Source organism: Paralichthys olivaceus, chromosome 1 (genome assembly GCF_024713975.1).
Source record: "Paralichthys olivaceus isolate ysfri-2021 chromosome 1, ASM2471397v2, whole genome shotgun sequence".
NCBI classification, from domain to species: domain Eukaryota; kingdom Metazoa; phylum Chordata; class Actinopteri; order Pleuronectiformes; family Paralichthyidae; genus Paralichthys; species Paralichthys olivaceus.
Window position 1 is genome coordinate 5594568 of NC_091093.1, and position 17933 is coordinate 5612500.

General features: G+C 41.1%; 2 protein-coding genes and 1 long non-coding RNA gene across 6 annotated transcripts in view; 1 reads left to right on the forward strand and 2 right to left on the reverse strand.

The window, feature by feature from the left end:
* LOC109624768 (myocyte-specific enhancer factor 2A-like) overlaps window positions 1–1533 on the reverse strand; it is a 39129-nt gene extending 37596 nt beyond the window's left edge. The window contains exon 1 of the mRNA XM_020079669.2: window positions 1385–1533. The gene's annotated coding sequence lies outside the window, so the exon portion shown is untranslated. The remainder of the gene's footprint in view (window positions 1–1384) is intronic.
* A 7542-nt stretch (window positions 1534–9075) lies between these two features.
* Window positions 9076–17933, reverse strand: part of cep89 (centrosomal protein 89) — a 64182-nt gene continuing 55324 nt past the window's right edge. Inside the window, exons 18-20 of one of the 4 annotated variants that reach the window (XM_069534504.1) lie at window positions 15938–15981; window positions 10742–10940; window positions 9076–9961 (exon numbers count right to left, since the gene is read on the reverse strand). In XM_069534504.1, the coding sequence (XP_069390605.1) occupies window positions 9937–9961; window positions 10742–10940; window positions 15938–15981 (268 nt within the window). In that variant the 3' untranslated portion in view covers window positions 9076–9936. Of the gene's footprint in view, window positions 10941–15937; window positions 15982–17933 lie in introns of all 4 variants that reach the window. The other 3 variants (XM_069534589.1, XM_069534461.1, XM_069534534.1) reach the window with 3 other exon arrangements.
* Window positions 10556–15931, forward strand: LOC138412094 (uncharacterized). The gene is made up of 2 exons (XR_011244605.1): window positions 10556–15231; window positions 15453–15931. It is a non-coding gene; the product is annotated as an uncharacterized lncRNA (long non-coding RNA).

The following is a 17933-nucleotide window of genomic DNA, read 5'->3' on the forward strand; positions in this document are numbered from 1 at the left end:
GCATTCAAAACCTGTTATCGATGACGAATTCCATAATGATCTGAGGTGGATTAGATTTAGGATGACTGTGACAGACCTTTTTTACAACAGCAAACTATCTCAAACTAAAAGTTTTGACCCCTTAAAAAAGCACACCATTCTAGGGAGAAAACCAAACTGTAGTGAATAAATAAAACAATTCCTTCCAAAACATGAGAATCCCCCAGTCACTGCCAGGTTAAATCAGACTCTGGTCACGCTGACTTTGAATACAGCTCTCTGACAGAGGGAGATCCTCAGTGGGAGCCTATGACCCCAGTATGTTGTACTGGAGGACAATGTGCAGAAAACTGTGTCTTGAGGGACAAGGTGTATTAAAATCTCTGCTCACACACACACCAGTTAAGTTCCCTCACATGCTAATCACTTATATTAGTGGACTGTTGAGATTAGGTGCCTGCTTTATGGACAAATTATGTTAAGCAGGCAAACAAACAATCAAAATAATTATTTTGGTGATAAAAAATAGGCAAATTGCAGAATATACACACAAACTTACAATACAGCCTTAATTCATCTGTTACTGTGAATGAGTTCAAAAATACACATACCCAGTCAGACATGTTACAGATAAGGTTTCTTGTCATCACACGTTTTCTAAACTAATAATCCAAATAATATTTTGTAACACTGAATAGTTACAGTGATTATTATGTATTTTGAATGTATTGAAAAAACATTAAAACATCCCTGCAAGACTCAACTGCTAAGCGCCCCCTGCCGAAAATGTTGCACTAATGTTTAGATTCCTGTTTGCGATTCATATGTTGTCTTCACTTTGTGTTTGTCTCTCAGCTTATTGCATTACACACTATTAATCACGACACTCCGTAGCAGTGGCTACAGAGAAAATACAGAGATAATAGGTCCTGGAGGAGACACTGGCTGGCACATTAAAGAACAACACGTTTCAGTTCCACATAGTTGCAGCACCATTGTCTGTGTTTTATTACTTAACTGGTGTTATCCTAATGCAAACCATGTTTTCCCTCCAGCAGAGTCAATGTAAAGTACTATAACAGTCCTGTCAGGGTGCCAGTGTAACTGTGCGACATATTCATGTTCGGTAAACAACTTCAACTGCAACATCACTGATACACGAGTGTCATCACTGGTGTCCATGTGAGAAACTATCAGTGACAACACTCTTTGCTTTTCAAACAGCAGGGCCCATTCGAAACTAGTGGATGTACAGTGCGACAGAGTTAATCAAAGTTTTATAAAGCCCTCCATCAAAGCACTACTGCAGATCACATGTACAGTACACACACTGTGTACAAACACACACTGTGTACAAACACACACTGCACACACTGACACACTCACACATGTTTACTTCACTCACCGCTCCGCCTCCTCCCGCTTCTGATAATACGGTTATTTGTGGTTTTCTTCTAATCAGACAGTCAGTCAACAGGAGTCTCAGACACAGACACTGTGAGGATCCTCCGCTGCTGTGAGACACTGACAAAGTCCCAGCAGCAGCACAGAGTTAGCTCCTCCCACCAGAGAGAGGAAGGGAGAGAGAGAGAGAGAGAGAGCGTGTGCCTGTGTGTGTGTGTGTGTGTGTGTGTGTGTGTGTGTGTGTGTGTGTGTGTGTGTGTGTGTGTGCAGGTTTGTCTCATGGTGGGGACCATAACTAACCCCTGGTGACTGGTGTTTCTGTGGAGACAATAAAACATGAGGTCCTCACAGCTATAGACTTTCAGTGTGTTCAAACCTGGTTTCAGGGTCAATGTTATTTACAATTGAGAGTAAATTCTTTCTAGTCGACAGGACGACTATAGCAATCACACAAAGCAGACAACATATACGTATTAAACAGGTTCAACAATATGAACTTATAGACATACTGAAAGATGGTGATCGGGCTGGTAACTTGTGTCTGAAACACTTTCGATCTTATTTGTTGAGATCCTCCTCACGTCCTGAAAGCCATCAGGAATTAAAGTTGTTTGAAAATGTTTGAATGAATAATTGATTCATGTACCTGTCTGTCACTAAAGCTGCTTTCAGACATGCACTGATCTCTGGAATAAGAGCCTGAAGAGTTTCTGCGGACTCTCTCTATCTGGCCCCCTGGTATAAAGTGTGCAGAAAGTCCGGAGGAGCCGGTGTGAGCGCACAAGCTCCTCCACAGGATGGCCTGTGAGTGAATGGGTTTGTTGATGAAGTCTCTTACAGTCAACAGACCTAAGCATAAAGGAAAAACAAAAAGAAAACAAACACCTGTTTGTCTACAATATGAAAAAGATGAGGAAGACGTCAGGAGAGCTTGTGGTGATAACAGCCGACACCTGTGTCATTGTGCTGTGAACAGAAACACATGATGTCCTCAGCAGAACAAACACGTATACGTCTTGCCTCTGCTGGTCCACCCCTCCCCTGAAGCCTCTGGAGAACTTGTTTCTGAAAGTCTGAAAACGGCTTATGTGACCTGCCTCTGTCTTCACAAGCCAGAGAAACATAAAGCACTGAAACAGAGATGATAGTCAGAAGCCGGGGATCGAACCACAGAAAAGACGTCCTCTAGCAGTGCACGGTCATGTGTTTTGGGGGCGTGGCTTTGAACAGAAGGCTGATTGGAGGGGACAGGATTTATCGGTTGCATTTTTTCAAGGTGTTGCCTGCTCTTGCTTGCTTTACCAAAATCACCAACCATAGCTTTAATAACTACAATCAATATATTAAAGATAATATGTACAAGTATAACATAAAAACAATAAGGTAGTTTACTGTTGATTGAACATAAAATCCGTAAGGTGCATATTTACATATATTTAACATTGAAGTAGTAGTTCGTTTAAGACAGTTCAGTACTGTGCTTATGATTATTTAGTGATGATTGGGATAAAGGGTTAGAGAATACATTATCTCAATGAGAAGGGACAGAGAAACAAGTTTGTTTCATTCAGACAGAAGTTCTCACACGCTGCAGCTCGTGGTGTATAATTATATCACGTAACAACAACAGTGTGAATCTGGGATGTTCGTAAAAGCTGTGATCATCACATTTAAAAAAGTGTTGGTAACAGATTTCGCAGCATGTGAGTCGCCTTCGACCCAAACACCAGCGCAGTATAACTGAACCATTGATATTTTATCTAGCCTTTGCCTGGAGGAAGGAGGGGAGAGCTCGTGACTTTGAGGCAACAGTTTCATGTGAAGCAGCTGAGAAGATGTGCCCTGGAGCAGGCCCTCCTTCCGCTCCTCATCGTTCCGGCCTGGAGACTAGAAGAACACAGCTTTATCTCAGAAAAGATTATATAACAGGTATGAAGAGCTCGTATCATAAAGAAATATTAGACAGCTCAGATACATTTTTCAAAAACTGCCATCATCTTCCTCAGAGAGTAGGGACATCCCCCTTTCTCATGTCCCTCTTGCAGAGGTCGAAGGTCAAGGGTGGATACGATAAGGCAGCAGGAGTAGGAGGGGAGACAGTGTCTTACTTACATAAACAGGTTCGATGTTTGCTCCCACTCTTTCTGTTTAAATCATTTAATTCACTGATACACAAGCATCCAAAGAGAAGTTTATGGAGATGAACTTGTGAAATTTGTGAATTTCATGAAAGCCCAGAGGCTCCTCACTAAAAATGTCCAAACACAAACATGCTCAGATGAGTCTGCTGAGAGCCTGAAGCTGATTGGTTGGATAATAAATCCGGGCCTGCAGACAAAATACTAATTATAATAAGTTGAATCTGTATAGCTCCTTTCAAGAGACCCGAGGACGCGTTACACATGTCACTGGGGACAGAAAGAAAAGAAAATAATTCTCAGAAAACAGGACGGAAATAAACTGAGCACTAATGGCAGAGTGGAGCGTTATCTGATGGAGCGTTGTACAGTTCAAACATAGAAAGTGGAAAATATGTTTCTTTTGATATTTTTGAATTTTACTGAGAATCAATCTAAAAATATGTAAAGATTGTCTCTCATCCAGGTCATGGGCCATAAAGAAAAACACCTTCAGGCCGGAAGAAGCAAGTTGCTCCACAGAAAAGAGGGAAACAGGAGACCAGAATGTTGAAGTGGATGAAATAGGCTGGATCTATCGTGATGGTAGAGACAATAGTTTCTATTTGACTTGGAGTGATGTCATGGTTACTATATATATATAAACTTTGCGTAGACTCATTCATCATAGTACTGAGCAGAGTGCACCCCCCCATTCAAGTCCCCTTAACTTCATCTTGATCCAGGAATTACTCTCTGGGAAAGACAGAAAAATGTAATTTCCTGGATCCGCCCCCAGGTTTTTCCCAGAAACATACCACATCCTTGTACCAAGTTTCATGGTAATCTGTGCAGTGGTTTAGTAAACAAAAAACAAACAAAAAACCGAGAAGGGTGTAATCTCTTTGGTTGAGGTAACCAGACACTACTCTCAGTGAGAGGTATTTATGGAGGCGATATTGTTTTAATGACGTCTGGAGTTATTGTTGATGAGCCGTGACAGCAGCTCACAAACCAACACACCAGTTATTTCCATGTAATCGTGCTCATAAAATATTGTGAGTAACAACCAGACGACTGGTTCACTTTACTTTTTGTGTCACAAAAGAAAAGGGCCTGCTTCAAAATGACCAAAGCAAAGAAAACCAATAAAAGATTGTGTGTGTGCAGTACTTTAGTTGTGGATTCATGTGTTTTTATCCCAAACTTGATTTGCAGTGGGTGAGATATGCTCTCAGAACAGATTTTATGATGGCATTAAAAGATCAGGAAAACAACTTGATTGCCAAATATTAGCTTTCACCAGCACAAGGCTTGATTATCTCCTCTCTTTAATGGAAACCTCTTTAGTGAAATCAGATTACAGAGGGGAATATTCCATTATTTGATTATCTTTTCCAAACTGCAGTAGAGACATCCACAACATCAGCACTGTCTCTCCCATTTGAAACATGTAGTAAATGAGAAATCATGTAAATCACACTGGATTGTTCTTCAACTAAAATACCCAATAATAAATGTGTGATACAAAATATATCGCTCAAGCCTTTCACAAAGAGCAACCTGTAGGTTTTGTGATGATGGATACATGGACACAAGAAGAATGGTAGTTTGTGTTTGAAACTAAACTCTTCAGACACACATATATACAGAAGTTGGCATTTCACCAGGGGGCTGCTAGGTGTTAAACTCTCTGGTGCCACCATGTGTCTGTGAGCCAGATGACAGTCAGACACTGGTTAAATACAGAGGAGGTGCAAAGCTCCAGATGAGTGTAACACATGAGAGCTTAACCATTAATCATCTCAGTCTCACTCACTTGTTTAGCACAGGAACGACTGTGGAAGGTAATATCTCAGGAGTTCATTGTTTATATTTTAGTTTGCAGTTATTTTCATTTGATAAACCTGAATTCATGTGTAGCATTTTTTTTATTACTTACCCTGGTCCAGTGTGACACTCATTCTTTTTTGTGAAGCACTTTGTAACCTCATTGAGATAAGTGCTATAAACATTAGTTTTTCTTCTTCTTATATTATTATTAACCAGGGTTGGCTAATTTAAATTCATTCCCCTAATTTCTGTTGGATAATCAGGGGAAAACCTTTTTGAGTTCCTTGTGCCGTGTTTTAAAGTTCTTGGGAGTTTGCTGTTTTCTTCTTTCTTCCTGAGCAGGGTGGTTTTTATGCAACAAGAGATCTGCTTGAGCATGAAGTTCTTATGACATTACCTCGTAACGTGCTTTTTAAAGTGAGGCAGGCCTTTGTATTTATTATGTGTAAATATTATAAATATATATATATGTATAGTGTATATCTCCATGGTTTTTATTGTGTGAGGAATGTTGAGGATGGAGAGAGTGGAGAGATAAAGAATGGACTGAGAGAGCACCACTGGAGCACAATAACCAAAGCTGAGAGGAATGTTATGCCTTAATGGGATTTCACAGCAGAAAACACTCTTCCTCATACTGACTGTGGGTGTGTGGGTGTGTGTGGGTGGGTGTGTGTGGGTGTGTGTGTGTGTGTGTGTGTGTGTGTGTGTGTGTGTGTGTGTGTGTGTGTGTGTCTGTGTGTGTGTGTGTGTGATGCACAACTGCAGTAGCAAGATCCTCAAACCATTTAGTTGACACCAGCCATCACCCATCCGTCCTTCAGTCTCCATTCCCTAATGATACAGAGTCATCAGAAAACGCTGCATGTACGTACTTTATGTTGCTTCAGTATTTACTTCATGATAAACCAGTCAGATAACGGAAATGACCTCAGCTCTTGTTTGACAACCTTTAAAACGTGAACTCACAGAGATAAGAAGAAACTTTCTGTGAGTTAAACATTTCTGAAAAGAGAGGCCCCTTGTGTTGTTACAGTCTGTGTGTCAGTGCTTCTGAGGAACAGCAGTAAAACTAAACATCACAGATGGTATCGCCTTGAATAAATATCACTACAATTATGTCTGTGTTAAAGTGTTTATCTGCAGTTTGGACAATGAATAGTCAGGGTTAAGTGGTTTGATGTCAAAATGTCCCAGAGCACAGCAGGATGTTTACCTGAACACTTCCATGGAATATCCAGGCCTGCTGGGAAATGTTGGCAAATGTTCCGTCCACAGTGAGAAGAATGTGAAGAAGATGCATCTAAAATACTGAAATGAGCACATAACCATTAGAGAAGCTTCATGCTCCACAACAACAACTCTTTGTTTAGAGATAATAAAATGCAAATAAGCAGCATTCATTTGCATCATATTTGCATAAACTTATAGCAGACAATAAAATAGTGAAAAATTACAGCCAACAGAAAAGGTCAAAATTCATGTCAGGGTCATGTTGGGGATGGCAGAATTAGAAAATAAAGAATGAGGTAACCTGTTCCTTCAGAAATCAACACATATATTATATGTTCACCTCTAGTCCAGTCTAGATAACATCATTTATCCTGACCAGTGGCCAAGCACACCTCAGGCAGTGTGAAGGAGATGTTACCACGGTTTCAGTTTTCTCATAATGGGACTTCTTGTCCAGCTCGTGTCCCTTCAGCCCACTCTGCCTGAGTCACTGTCGTCAGGTGCAGCTCTGGACTCTGCATCATCGATATTCTCTGAAACAGCCACACTTTTAATTAAAAACTGAGTTCTATTTCAGATTTGCAGATGGGGTCCACACAGTGAGAACTACAAGGAACACTGGCACTTAAGGTTGCAGGAGCAAACCCTGAACACACACACACACAGAGAGATTGCTTCAGATCAGACAGATATGTCACAGGATGCAGGAGAAACAATGAGTGAGGAAAGACGACAGGCAACACGTGAAGTGATCTAAATGAAGTGGACTGTTCTCCAGTACTTAGACAGAGACTGACCTCATTGTGTCCTGTAGCAAGAGCAGCAAGCATTAGATATTTTACAAAGCTTTATTGAGCAGATACAGACTTTTAACAGCATCTACAGAGTCTCTTCATGTCACAACATGACATGGATCTATAGATGCATGAGACAGTAAAACATGGAAATGACTCAGCTGTGTATCTCAGAACCACTTGGAGAAACAGAGTTGACGTCCTGTAACTTACGTGAAAACATTGAATATGCATCCGAAAACATGTTAGCCTATAATAACAACATACCTATAGCTGTGGAGTGGTAACGTGGAGACATTAAGAAATTATTCTAAACCAATCAAATGAACTTAGTGAGAATTAAACTTAAATTACTTGATCAAAATAACCAAAATCCATTAAACTGAACTGAAATACACCAACAAAGAGAGCGAGCTTCAGCTTCACTGGTCCAGTGGTGAACGTTTTCCTCAGTAGAATTATCATAGAGGTAATTCTGTGCTGAGCAGTGATGCATTAACATGTGTGGAGCTGTCTGAGACCCTGACATGTGAATAAAAAGGCAACTATAAAAAGTAACATACAGAATAATTCAACTGGTAGTTGATGGAGCTGAAGCTGCCCTCTGCTGGTGGCTGATGAGAAGAGCGGTCAGGTGATCTAAAGGGATCACTGCATGACAGCAGGTGAGACAGGACAGAGGCTCGTAAGAGGAAGACACTTTATCTGCTATCAGCAGCTTTACTCTATGTAAACTTACTGTAACACGTCCACACAACCAGTGGATCTGTCCTAACATTAAATATTTCATATGGGAAAAATAAAGGAGGAACTTTCAACTCGTTCTTCAGCTCATCCATGTCTCTCTGTCAGTCAAGTGTCCCTCTCCTGTCTAATCCACACTGACCCCTGTGGGACATATGGCTGTATGTGTCCCTAAGACAGAAGACACAGTTTGTCTGGAGATCTGCACCTTACCTCATGGGGTTATGCAAAAAGACGATGGAGTCTAATTTTCTCTAACAATGATACACAGGTGATTATATAGGTGGAAATGTGTAGACGTGAGAATCAAGTCCAACAAAGCACAGATCTTTTACAGAGAATACAGTGATGGTCATTGGTAAATTCAACAGTCTTAACTCAGATCCACTGTAGCCATGAACGTGGAGACATTACAGCTCCGGAACTGAAAATGGTCATGAAAAAAAAGACAACATTGAACAAGAAAAGAAAGTTTTGACACAGCTTGGACTGAATTTAGTAAAATCCCTTTTCTCTACTTACTAGAAACAAAGTGGCTGTGAAGGTAACTCAAGTTCACTCTTAGATTAATTGTTTCTTTGAAGTGGTGTTGTTTAAATGGTACTAAAGCCATTCCTGCAGGACAGCTTTGTTTAAACCTGGTTCAGACGATTACAGTCCATCATAGGCCGTTACACAGTTTAGAATATTTATATATATATTCATAAATTATTTGAAAAAAAGCATTAGTTACTCAGATCCACCAAGACTGTTTAGGAGTACTGTAATTACTTCAGTAAATAACACATTAAATAGACAGGAACTGTGTGTAATTAATTAAAGTAATAATGATATGCAGTTTATTATCACTGAATAACAAGGTACTACGTTTAAGAGACTAGGAGAGTTTATTTTCTTCTAGACGTGTCCTCTTCTTACAGTCAGATATAAAGAGCACGACAAGATGTCAAACACAAAAGACACAGAAAATGTTTAAAAGGGTATAAAGCACTTTATTATAAATGATTGTCTTCGACAGGTTAAAATAATGTGATCCACAAATAATAGATATTACACATTTGAAACCGTACAATCTAGACGGTTTGATACACATTCTGCTGAAAGTTAAGATATCATTTAAAGATGATTCATTTTATTTTCATTGTTATTTTGTTTGAGGGACCGAAGAAGATGTTTTGATCTTTATGTTTCTCACTGTGCAAAATTCATTCAGTTTTCAGGAAAAGAAAGTCTTAAATTAAACTAATACATATGACCAAGGGTGTTGAGGATTCTTCCCCGCCTCGATTCTCATTAGTTTTCGGATGTATAAAAATCTGCCAAAACAACTTCCTGTGTGAGGAGATTCTGGAATGAATGTGTGAGTGTTCCTGAAAAGGCTCACGGTGAAAAAACCCTGCAGAAATACTTTGACACACTAGGAGTTGATTTTCTTCTCTCTGCTTCATAATTACACAGCCACAGATTCTACTGTCATCCAACAGAGGCCTTAATAACAGGTATAGGATTTGTGCATGTGCATGTTTAAATGGAGGAGGGCAGACACGCAGCAGTCAGGATTTTTATTGCAGATTATGAAAGCACATGTTGCTTGTTGACGACACAGAGGCTGAGAGGTTTGATGGTGTAACTTGGTTGACTGTAATTTTTCAGCTGACGTTTTAGCTGGAAGTAAACTGCACGTTCTAACATTACATCAAGTGTTGGTAGCACCCGTCATCCCACTATAGTTACCACTCATCTGAGCCGCTGTGCTGCCGTCACACTGGCCTGTGTTCGTCAGCAGGGATTTGAGGTTCATCTCGATACAGTCAGTGCTCTGCTCTGTGGCTTCAGTCTAATCCTCCAGGTCTGTGGCTGCATCAATGAGGTGAAGTCACACACTCTTAGTCACACGAGAACCTACGCTGTGTCTGAAGACACTTTCTTTACATCTGCACATTAAACACCCACTGGTTTCAGTTAAAAAAAGTTATTTTAGCACAAACTGTCTAAATAAATAAGAATAGAGAACATTATTATCAGTTTTATTTCCAGGGACATAAATATTTATTTAGATATAGATCAGGATAGTACCGTATGTGTCCAGCAGATGGAAACACTGGCTGTGTTCATTTGGCTTCAGCCTGTTGCAGGGCTTATTGCTCTGACTTGTTGCTCTTCTGTTATTCTTGGCATAAACTATAAATCCTGAGACTAAAAAAACTGAAAACATATCAAAATCTTTGACCATCACACTGACCCAGACTAATGTCAGGTATATTTGGCCAAACTATTAACCCTGAGCTGTAGTATTGAATGATTTTCATTTTTCAGTTTCATTCTTTCAACGTTTTATAGGTTTTAATTTTCTTCTGTTCGCACCCAGTTTTCACTGGACGTGTGGAGTGAATTGTTTCCAGCAGAGAGCCCAGTTGTGAATGATCAGGACATGGTGCAACCTAACATTGGTTTTAACTGTGAAGCGAACTCAAGCTGACGTGTTGACTGTTGTATTGTGTGTTAACATGTTGACTGAAGCTGGTTTACAGTCAAAACTCATGAATCCAACAGTTTTAACAATAGAAATCCAGCCCGTGCTTGTGCTTTTCATCTATGGAGTCGTTTCGGTGGTCCGAGTCAGATTTAAAAACTGACCTTCTCTGGAGCGCAGGGCTTCGATCAGAGGACATGAGGGGGGATCCAAAACTGCGAGGTTGATGGCGGGTGGGAGAGGTGGTCTCAACTAGAGCCTGAGGAGGCCAGACAGGAGAGGCTCTGGTGGAAACAGGCAAACCGTGGACGTCCTCAGTCAGTTTCGAGTGCAAGAGAGTCTCATTCATCTGCTGGTTTTCCCTGATTGGGCTGAGGGGCTGATGTTTTCTGATGACAAACTCTGCTGGACGTGCTGACGTATTGCGGTGAGCGTATTGTGTCACTTCCGGTGTTAGCTACTGTGTGTTGTATCGGTCTCTTCTCCTCTTCGTCTCTCACTGTACCCTTTCACATCCTAATCATTTACGCTAATTCTAAGTTGCTTTCATAGTTGTGCTATCTTGACTTGTCGCTCATACACCCCCTTGTCTCAGCGACTCGTTGATAAAACCACTGTGAGCCACACACTACCCGTTAGCTAAAGCAATTTAGCATTAGCAGCTAACGATGGCTTCTCCCTCTCACTCCCCTGCTCTCTCCTGCTCAGTGTGTTTGATGTTCAGTCACTCTTCTGCCTCCTTTAGCGATAACGACACATGTGTTAAATGTAGCTTATTTGCCAGGATGGAGGCGAGGATGAGCCTTTTAGAGTCGCGGCTCTGCACCATGGAGAGTAGATCGTGTAGAGATGTAGCTAGCCAGTCCCCAGTAGCCGGTGCGAGCCACATAGCTGTAGCTTCTCCAGCCCCCCCAGCAGCTCCCGAGCAGCCGGGAGGACAGGTGGGTTGGGTGACTGTGCGAAACAAGAAGCGTAGCCCTAAACCGAAGCCCCAGGTTCACCACCAACCCGTTCACGTGTCTAATAAATTTTCCCCACTCAGCGACACACCCGCTGAGCAACAAACTCTGGTTATTGGCGACTCTATTCTAAGGAACGTGAAGTTAGCGACACCAGCGACCACAGTTAAATGTATTCCCGGGGCCAGAGCGGGCGACGTAGAGTCCTATTTAAAACTGCTGGCTAAGGGTAAGCGTAAGTACAGTAAGATTATTATTCACGTCGGCAGTAATGACCTCCGACTACGTCAGTCGGAGATCACAAAAATCAATATTGATTCGGTGTGTACATATGCAAAAACAATGTCGGACTCCGTAATTTTCTCTGGACCCCTGCCTAATGTTTCCAGCGATGACACGTTTAGCCGCACGTCATCCTTTCACCGCTGGCTGTCGAGGTGGTGTCCAGATAACAACGTGGGCTTCGTTAACAATTGGAAAACTTTTTGGGGGAAACCTGGTCTGATTAGGAGAGACTGTATTCATCCCACTTGGGATGGAGCAGCTCTCATATCTAGAAACATGACAACGTTTGTTAGAAAGTCCACACCGTGACAATCCAGAGTTGAGACCAGGAGGCAGAGTCGCAGTCCTACACGCTTCTCTGCGCTTCTATTCAAACAGTCACCATCACAATGTCCTATAGAAACTGTGTCTGCCACCCGACCACCTAATTTCTTTAAATCAAAAGTACACAGGAGAGGGGTGATACACTCAAACTTAGTCAAAATTAACACAGCCAAAACATCAGCTGAAAACACAACTATAAAATGCGCTTTATTAAATATCAGGTCACTAAATTCAAAATCTTTACATATAAATGATCTCATTACTGATCATCAAATAGATTTATTATGCTTAACCGAAACTTGGCTACAAGACGGAGAATATGTAGGTTTAAATGAAGCGACGCCCCCAACCCACTCTAATACTCACATTCCTCGGAACACAGGCAGAGGTGGAGGGGTTGCAGCAATCTTTAAATCTGATCTATCTATCAACCCCCGACCAAAAGAGAGTTATAACTCTTTCGAAAATCTTAGAACCAGCCTCGTCCACCCAAGCCTGACGTCACATAAACCAATTAATATAGTCATCATTTATCGTCCACCCGCCCCTTACTCTGAATTCCTATCTGAATTCTCTGAATTTTTATCAGAATTAGTCCTTAAAACAGATCAAATCATTATAGCCGGTGATTTCAATATTCATGTAGATGTTGCCAATGACAGCCTTAGTTCAGCATTTAAATCAATAATAGACTCGATTGGTTTCACTCAACATGTGAATCAACCGACCCACTGCCTGAATCACACTCTTGATCTTGTCCTGACATATGGCATTGACATAGAAAATGTAACAATATTCCAACAGAACCCGCTTCTGTCTGACCATTTTTTACTTACATTTGAATTCAGAATTGTTAATTACGTCAATTCTGGACGGAAAGTCTATTACAGTCGATGTTTATCTGACAAAACTGTTCACAAATTTAAAGAACTGCTCCCTTCCTCACTTCCCTCTCAGCCATGTGTCAGTACAATACAAGAAGATTATCAAAACCTTACTCCCACACTAGTTGATAACTTTGTAAATAGTACTGCAGCCTCACTAAAAACAGCACTTGAAGCTGTCGCCCCATTAAAAAAGAAGAGAGTAAGTCAGAGGAGATTAGCTCCGTGGTATAATTCCCAAACGCGCGTTCTAAAACAGACATCGCGGAAGCTAGAAAGGAAGTGGCGCTCCACCAATCGCCAAGACTTCCACCTAGCCTGGAAGAATAGCCTTATAAATTACAAAAAAGCACTTAGAAATGCCCGAACCTCGTATTACTCATTACTAATAGAAGAAAATAGGAACAACCCCAGGTTCCTCTTCAGCACTGTAGCCAGGCTGACAGAAAGTCACACCTCCACTGACCCATCTATTCCTCTAGATCTGAGAAGCAATGACTTCATGAGCTTCTTCGCTAATAAAATTACAACCATCAGGGATAAAATCAACGACCTCCTCCCAGTGAATAACACGGATTCATTGTCTGGTCCTGAAACCATAGCACCAGATTTATGTCTAAACAAATTTTACTCTATTGATCTTCCTGAACTGACCTCGTTAGTTTCATCATCCAAACCAACTACTTGTCAGCTGGACTCTGTTCCAACTAGACTTTTTAAAGAAGTCCTCCCCCTAATTGACAGCTCCATATTAAATCAGATTAACATGTCTTTGCTAACCGGCTACGTACCACAGGCTTTTAAGGTAGCCGTTATTAAACCTCTGCTTAAAAAGCCTACGCTTGATCCAGAGGTTTTAGCTAATTATAGACCCATATCCAACCTGCCCTTCATTTCCAAAATCCTAGAAAAAGCCGTTGCTAACCAGCTGTGTGGTTACTTAGATAGTAACGGTTTATTGGAAAAATTTCAGTCAGGATTTAGAACCTATCACAGCACAGAAACAGCACTATTGAAAGTCACTAATGACCTTCTTATGGCATCAGATGATGGACTTGTCTCTGTCCTCGTCTTGTTGGACCTTAGTGCAGCCTTCGACACAATAGATCATAAGATTCTGCTACAGAGATTAGAGCAACATATAGGAATTAAAGGAACAGCACTACACTGGTTTAAATCATATTTATCAGATAGATTCCAATTTGTTAATGTTAACAATGACTCCTCCATGCACATGCAAGTTAATCATGGAGTTCCACAAGGTTCTGTCCTTGGACCAATACTCTTCACCCTATATATGCTCCCCTTAGGCAACATTATCAGACAGCACCACATACAATTCCACTGCTATGCAGACGACACCCAATTGTATATTTCCATGAAGCATGATGAATCTAATCGCCTAGTTCAACTTCAGGAATGTCTCAAAGATATCAAGGCGTGGATGACCCAAAATTTTCTACTTTTAAACTCAGACAAAACTGAGGTTGTTGTAATTGGCCCTAAACATCTCAGAGAAACACTGTCTGACCAGATAGTCACTTTGGATGGTGTCAGTCTGGCTTCCAGCTCCACTGTGAGGAACCTTGGAGTGTTGTTCGACCAAGACATGTCATTTGACCCCCATATTAAACTAGTGTCTAGGACGGCTTTCTTCCATCTGCGCAATATTAACAAAATTAGAAACATCCTGTCTAAGCAGGATGCTGAAAAACTAGTCCACGCGTTTGTAACCTCTAGATTAGATTACTGCAACTCTCTATTAGCAGGATGCTCCATGAAGACTGTTAAAAGTCTCCAGTTGGTCCAAAATGCTGCAGCACGAGTGCTGACAGGAACTAGAAGGAGAGATCATATCACTCCTGTCTTAGCTTCCTTACATTGGCTCCCGGTAAAATTTAGAATAGAATTTAAGATCCTGCTCCTCACTTTTAAAGCCCTCAACAATCACGCCCCCTCATATATCAAAGAGCTGATAACACCTTATTATCCAAGTAGATCACTTCGTTCCCAAAACACAGGCTCTCTAGTGGTTCCAAGAGTCTGTAAGAGTAGAGCAGGAGGTAGAACATTTAGCTATCAGGCTCCTCTCCTGTGGAACCAGCTCCCACTCTGGGTTCGGGAGGCAGACACTGTCTCAGCATTTAAAGTAAAACTAAAAACGTTCCTTTTTGATAAAGCCTATAGTTAGGGCTGGATCAGGTGAGTCCTGAACCATCCCTTAGTTGTGCTGCTATAGGTTTAGACTGCTGGGGGAACGCCCATCATGCACTGAGCACTTCTTCACTTCCCTCTGTCTCTCTGTCTCTCTGCCCCCCCACACTCATTTATTTATTTATTTATTAGTTTTAACATGTCATCATGTCAAAATGTCACTTTGTCCTCCCATAGTCCCTCTGGCTCTTCTCTCTATCTCGTTTCAGATAACTCCGGCACCGGGACTACAGGACCACAACGACCACCATCACCATTGTCTGCATTTATTACAAGAACTCAGCAATTTATTAATATATCTAGTCATGTTGTAGATCTATACATTGTTATTGTTATAGTCAGCCTTGATACTGATGGTGCCAAATTGTTACCGGTCTCTCTCTCTCCACCTCATCTCTCTTCTCTCCCCCGCTTTCCACCCATCTCTCCTTTCCTCCCCCCTTACTTTTCTTTCCTCACCCCAACCGGTCGAGGCAGATGACCGCCCACATTGAGCCTGGTTCTGCCAGAGGTTTCTCCCTGTTAATGAGGGAGTTTTTCCTCTCCACAGTCGCCTGTGCTTGCTCATTGTGGGAACTGTTGGGTTTCTCTATGTTAATATTGTTTTAAGGTCTTGACCTTTAAATGTAAAGTGCCTTGAGATAATGTAAATTATGAATTGGCGCTATATAAATAAAATTGAATTGAATTGAATTGATTGCTGCCTGCCACACCACCTCCAGCTCCTCCTCTACTTCTCTGGACGAGCAAAGAGACGAGAGGAGACAAGGAAGTTGGTCAGTCAGTTGAGGTGACATACTGGGAGTATAACTGAATACGTAAAATTAACAGTAGAAAATGATCCTAAACTAGTAAAATATCTGAAGATTCTAAGTCATCCAGGTCAGGGAATATTCAGGAGCTGAACAAGTGTACATAGACACGGAAGACATTTCACCTCTCACCCAAGAGGACATGTCTTCAAGATACACAAGCAAGTCCCATTGCCTATGTACACTTGTACAACTCCTGATGGCACTGATATCTATGAAACCACATCGAGAGAGAGTAAAGAGGAGGAGCAGATAACAGGTAGTGGTAATACAGTGGAAATAAGCTTATTCACTTCAGTTCACCTCAGTACGTTAGTGTCCCTCTGGGAGACGTTCTGCTCACGGCAAAGCATAGATAAAAACAAATAGCCATATCCATATATTACAATAATAACACAACAATAAAGCCAGTAAAAGAATGAATCACATATATAAAAGAGGAGGTTCTTGGGGAGTAACATCAGCCTGATTTGTTTTTTTGATTGAGACATCTTCAGCCATCACTCATGTCTACATTCTGCATTATACCAGTCTTGGCATTTCCTGTTTTCAACTGCACAATTACCATCAACATTAAAACTACAGCTCAGAAAGTGTTACCATGGGGACATACTGACTCCCACAGCTTACACAGCTTCATTTCAAACTTCTACCACCATCGCACAGTCCTGTAAGTACCTCAGATCTCCCTATTCCCACCACTCATCACCCTGGCTCATCCAAAAAACACTGGTGGACTGGTGGGAATACTGCACACATCATCTCCTTTCCCAATTATTTCTACAGTAGAGCCTGAGGCATTTGTATGTGGTAGGTGAAATGGAGAGAGGCCTGTAGATGCAATGATCATTAGAGCAGAATCCTGGCTGTAGTGGCTTTGTCCACAAAACTGTGTTAGCATGAGAAGAATGGAGAAGACAGAGACTTGGTTATAATGGTCTGCCAAGAGATAAACACTTCTAACACAGAAGTGTGTGAGTGCGTGTGTTTATAAAGCTAAAGGTCAATAACATTCAGCTGGTCACAACATGAAAACTGTTGATTTACATGTTTCTGAGCAAACAGATGAATAAAGCTCTGTTCAGCAATCTAATTAAAATCTCTGTCTGTTTGTCTGTCAGGTGGTGTGAGGACAACAGGAAGTGCAGCGTCAACCGTGAAGTTTCTTTTATGGATGAGCGGTTCATGAGAAAGCCTCGATCATCACCTTTCCACATATCAACGGAGGAATAACACTACAGGGGCAGCGCAGCAATCGGACAATATATATTGTGTACTTGCCATCACAAAACGCTGTCACCCAGACACTAGCGAAGCAGAGCGGAGACATAAGGCACGGAGAGGCAGGCTTTGTCAATGAAGACCCAAATATTCTGTCTGAAGGTCTTTGAGCTCTACATCTATTGACGGTTTCTAAAGAAGCATTGAGACAAGTGTTTTTACCATAGTCTTCTCCTGACGGGCTCTGCTCTCTTGATTCTGTTTTACTTATTCAATATGCTGCTTCCCCCCGGATATGTTTTACCTGATGGCTGATTTATTCGGCTGTTTATATTCTTTTTGATTTCTTTTTTCTTGTTTCATTAGTTTTATCATTAATGTTTTGAATCGCTTTCACATGAAGCACTTTGTGTTCTATTTTATGCATGAATGGTGCCATATAAGTAAAAACATGTTGCAATGGTATAAATATAAATATTTAGATTTATTCAGCTTGTGACTCATCTCTGATAGATTCAACGCCTGCATTTCAGTGTGTTAGTAATCGATGTGAGGACAGTTTGTGGGTTAGAATAAAAAGTTTCCCATCCATTTTCATGCAAACTTATTGTGGTGAGAAGATAAACAAATTAACCAGACGTGACATTTCTGAACATA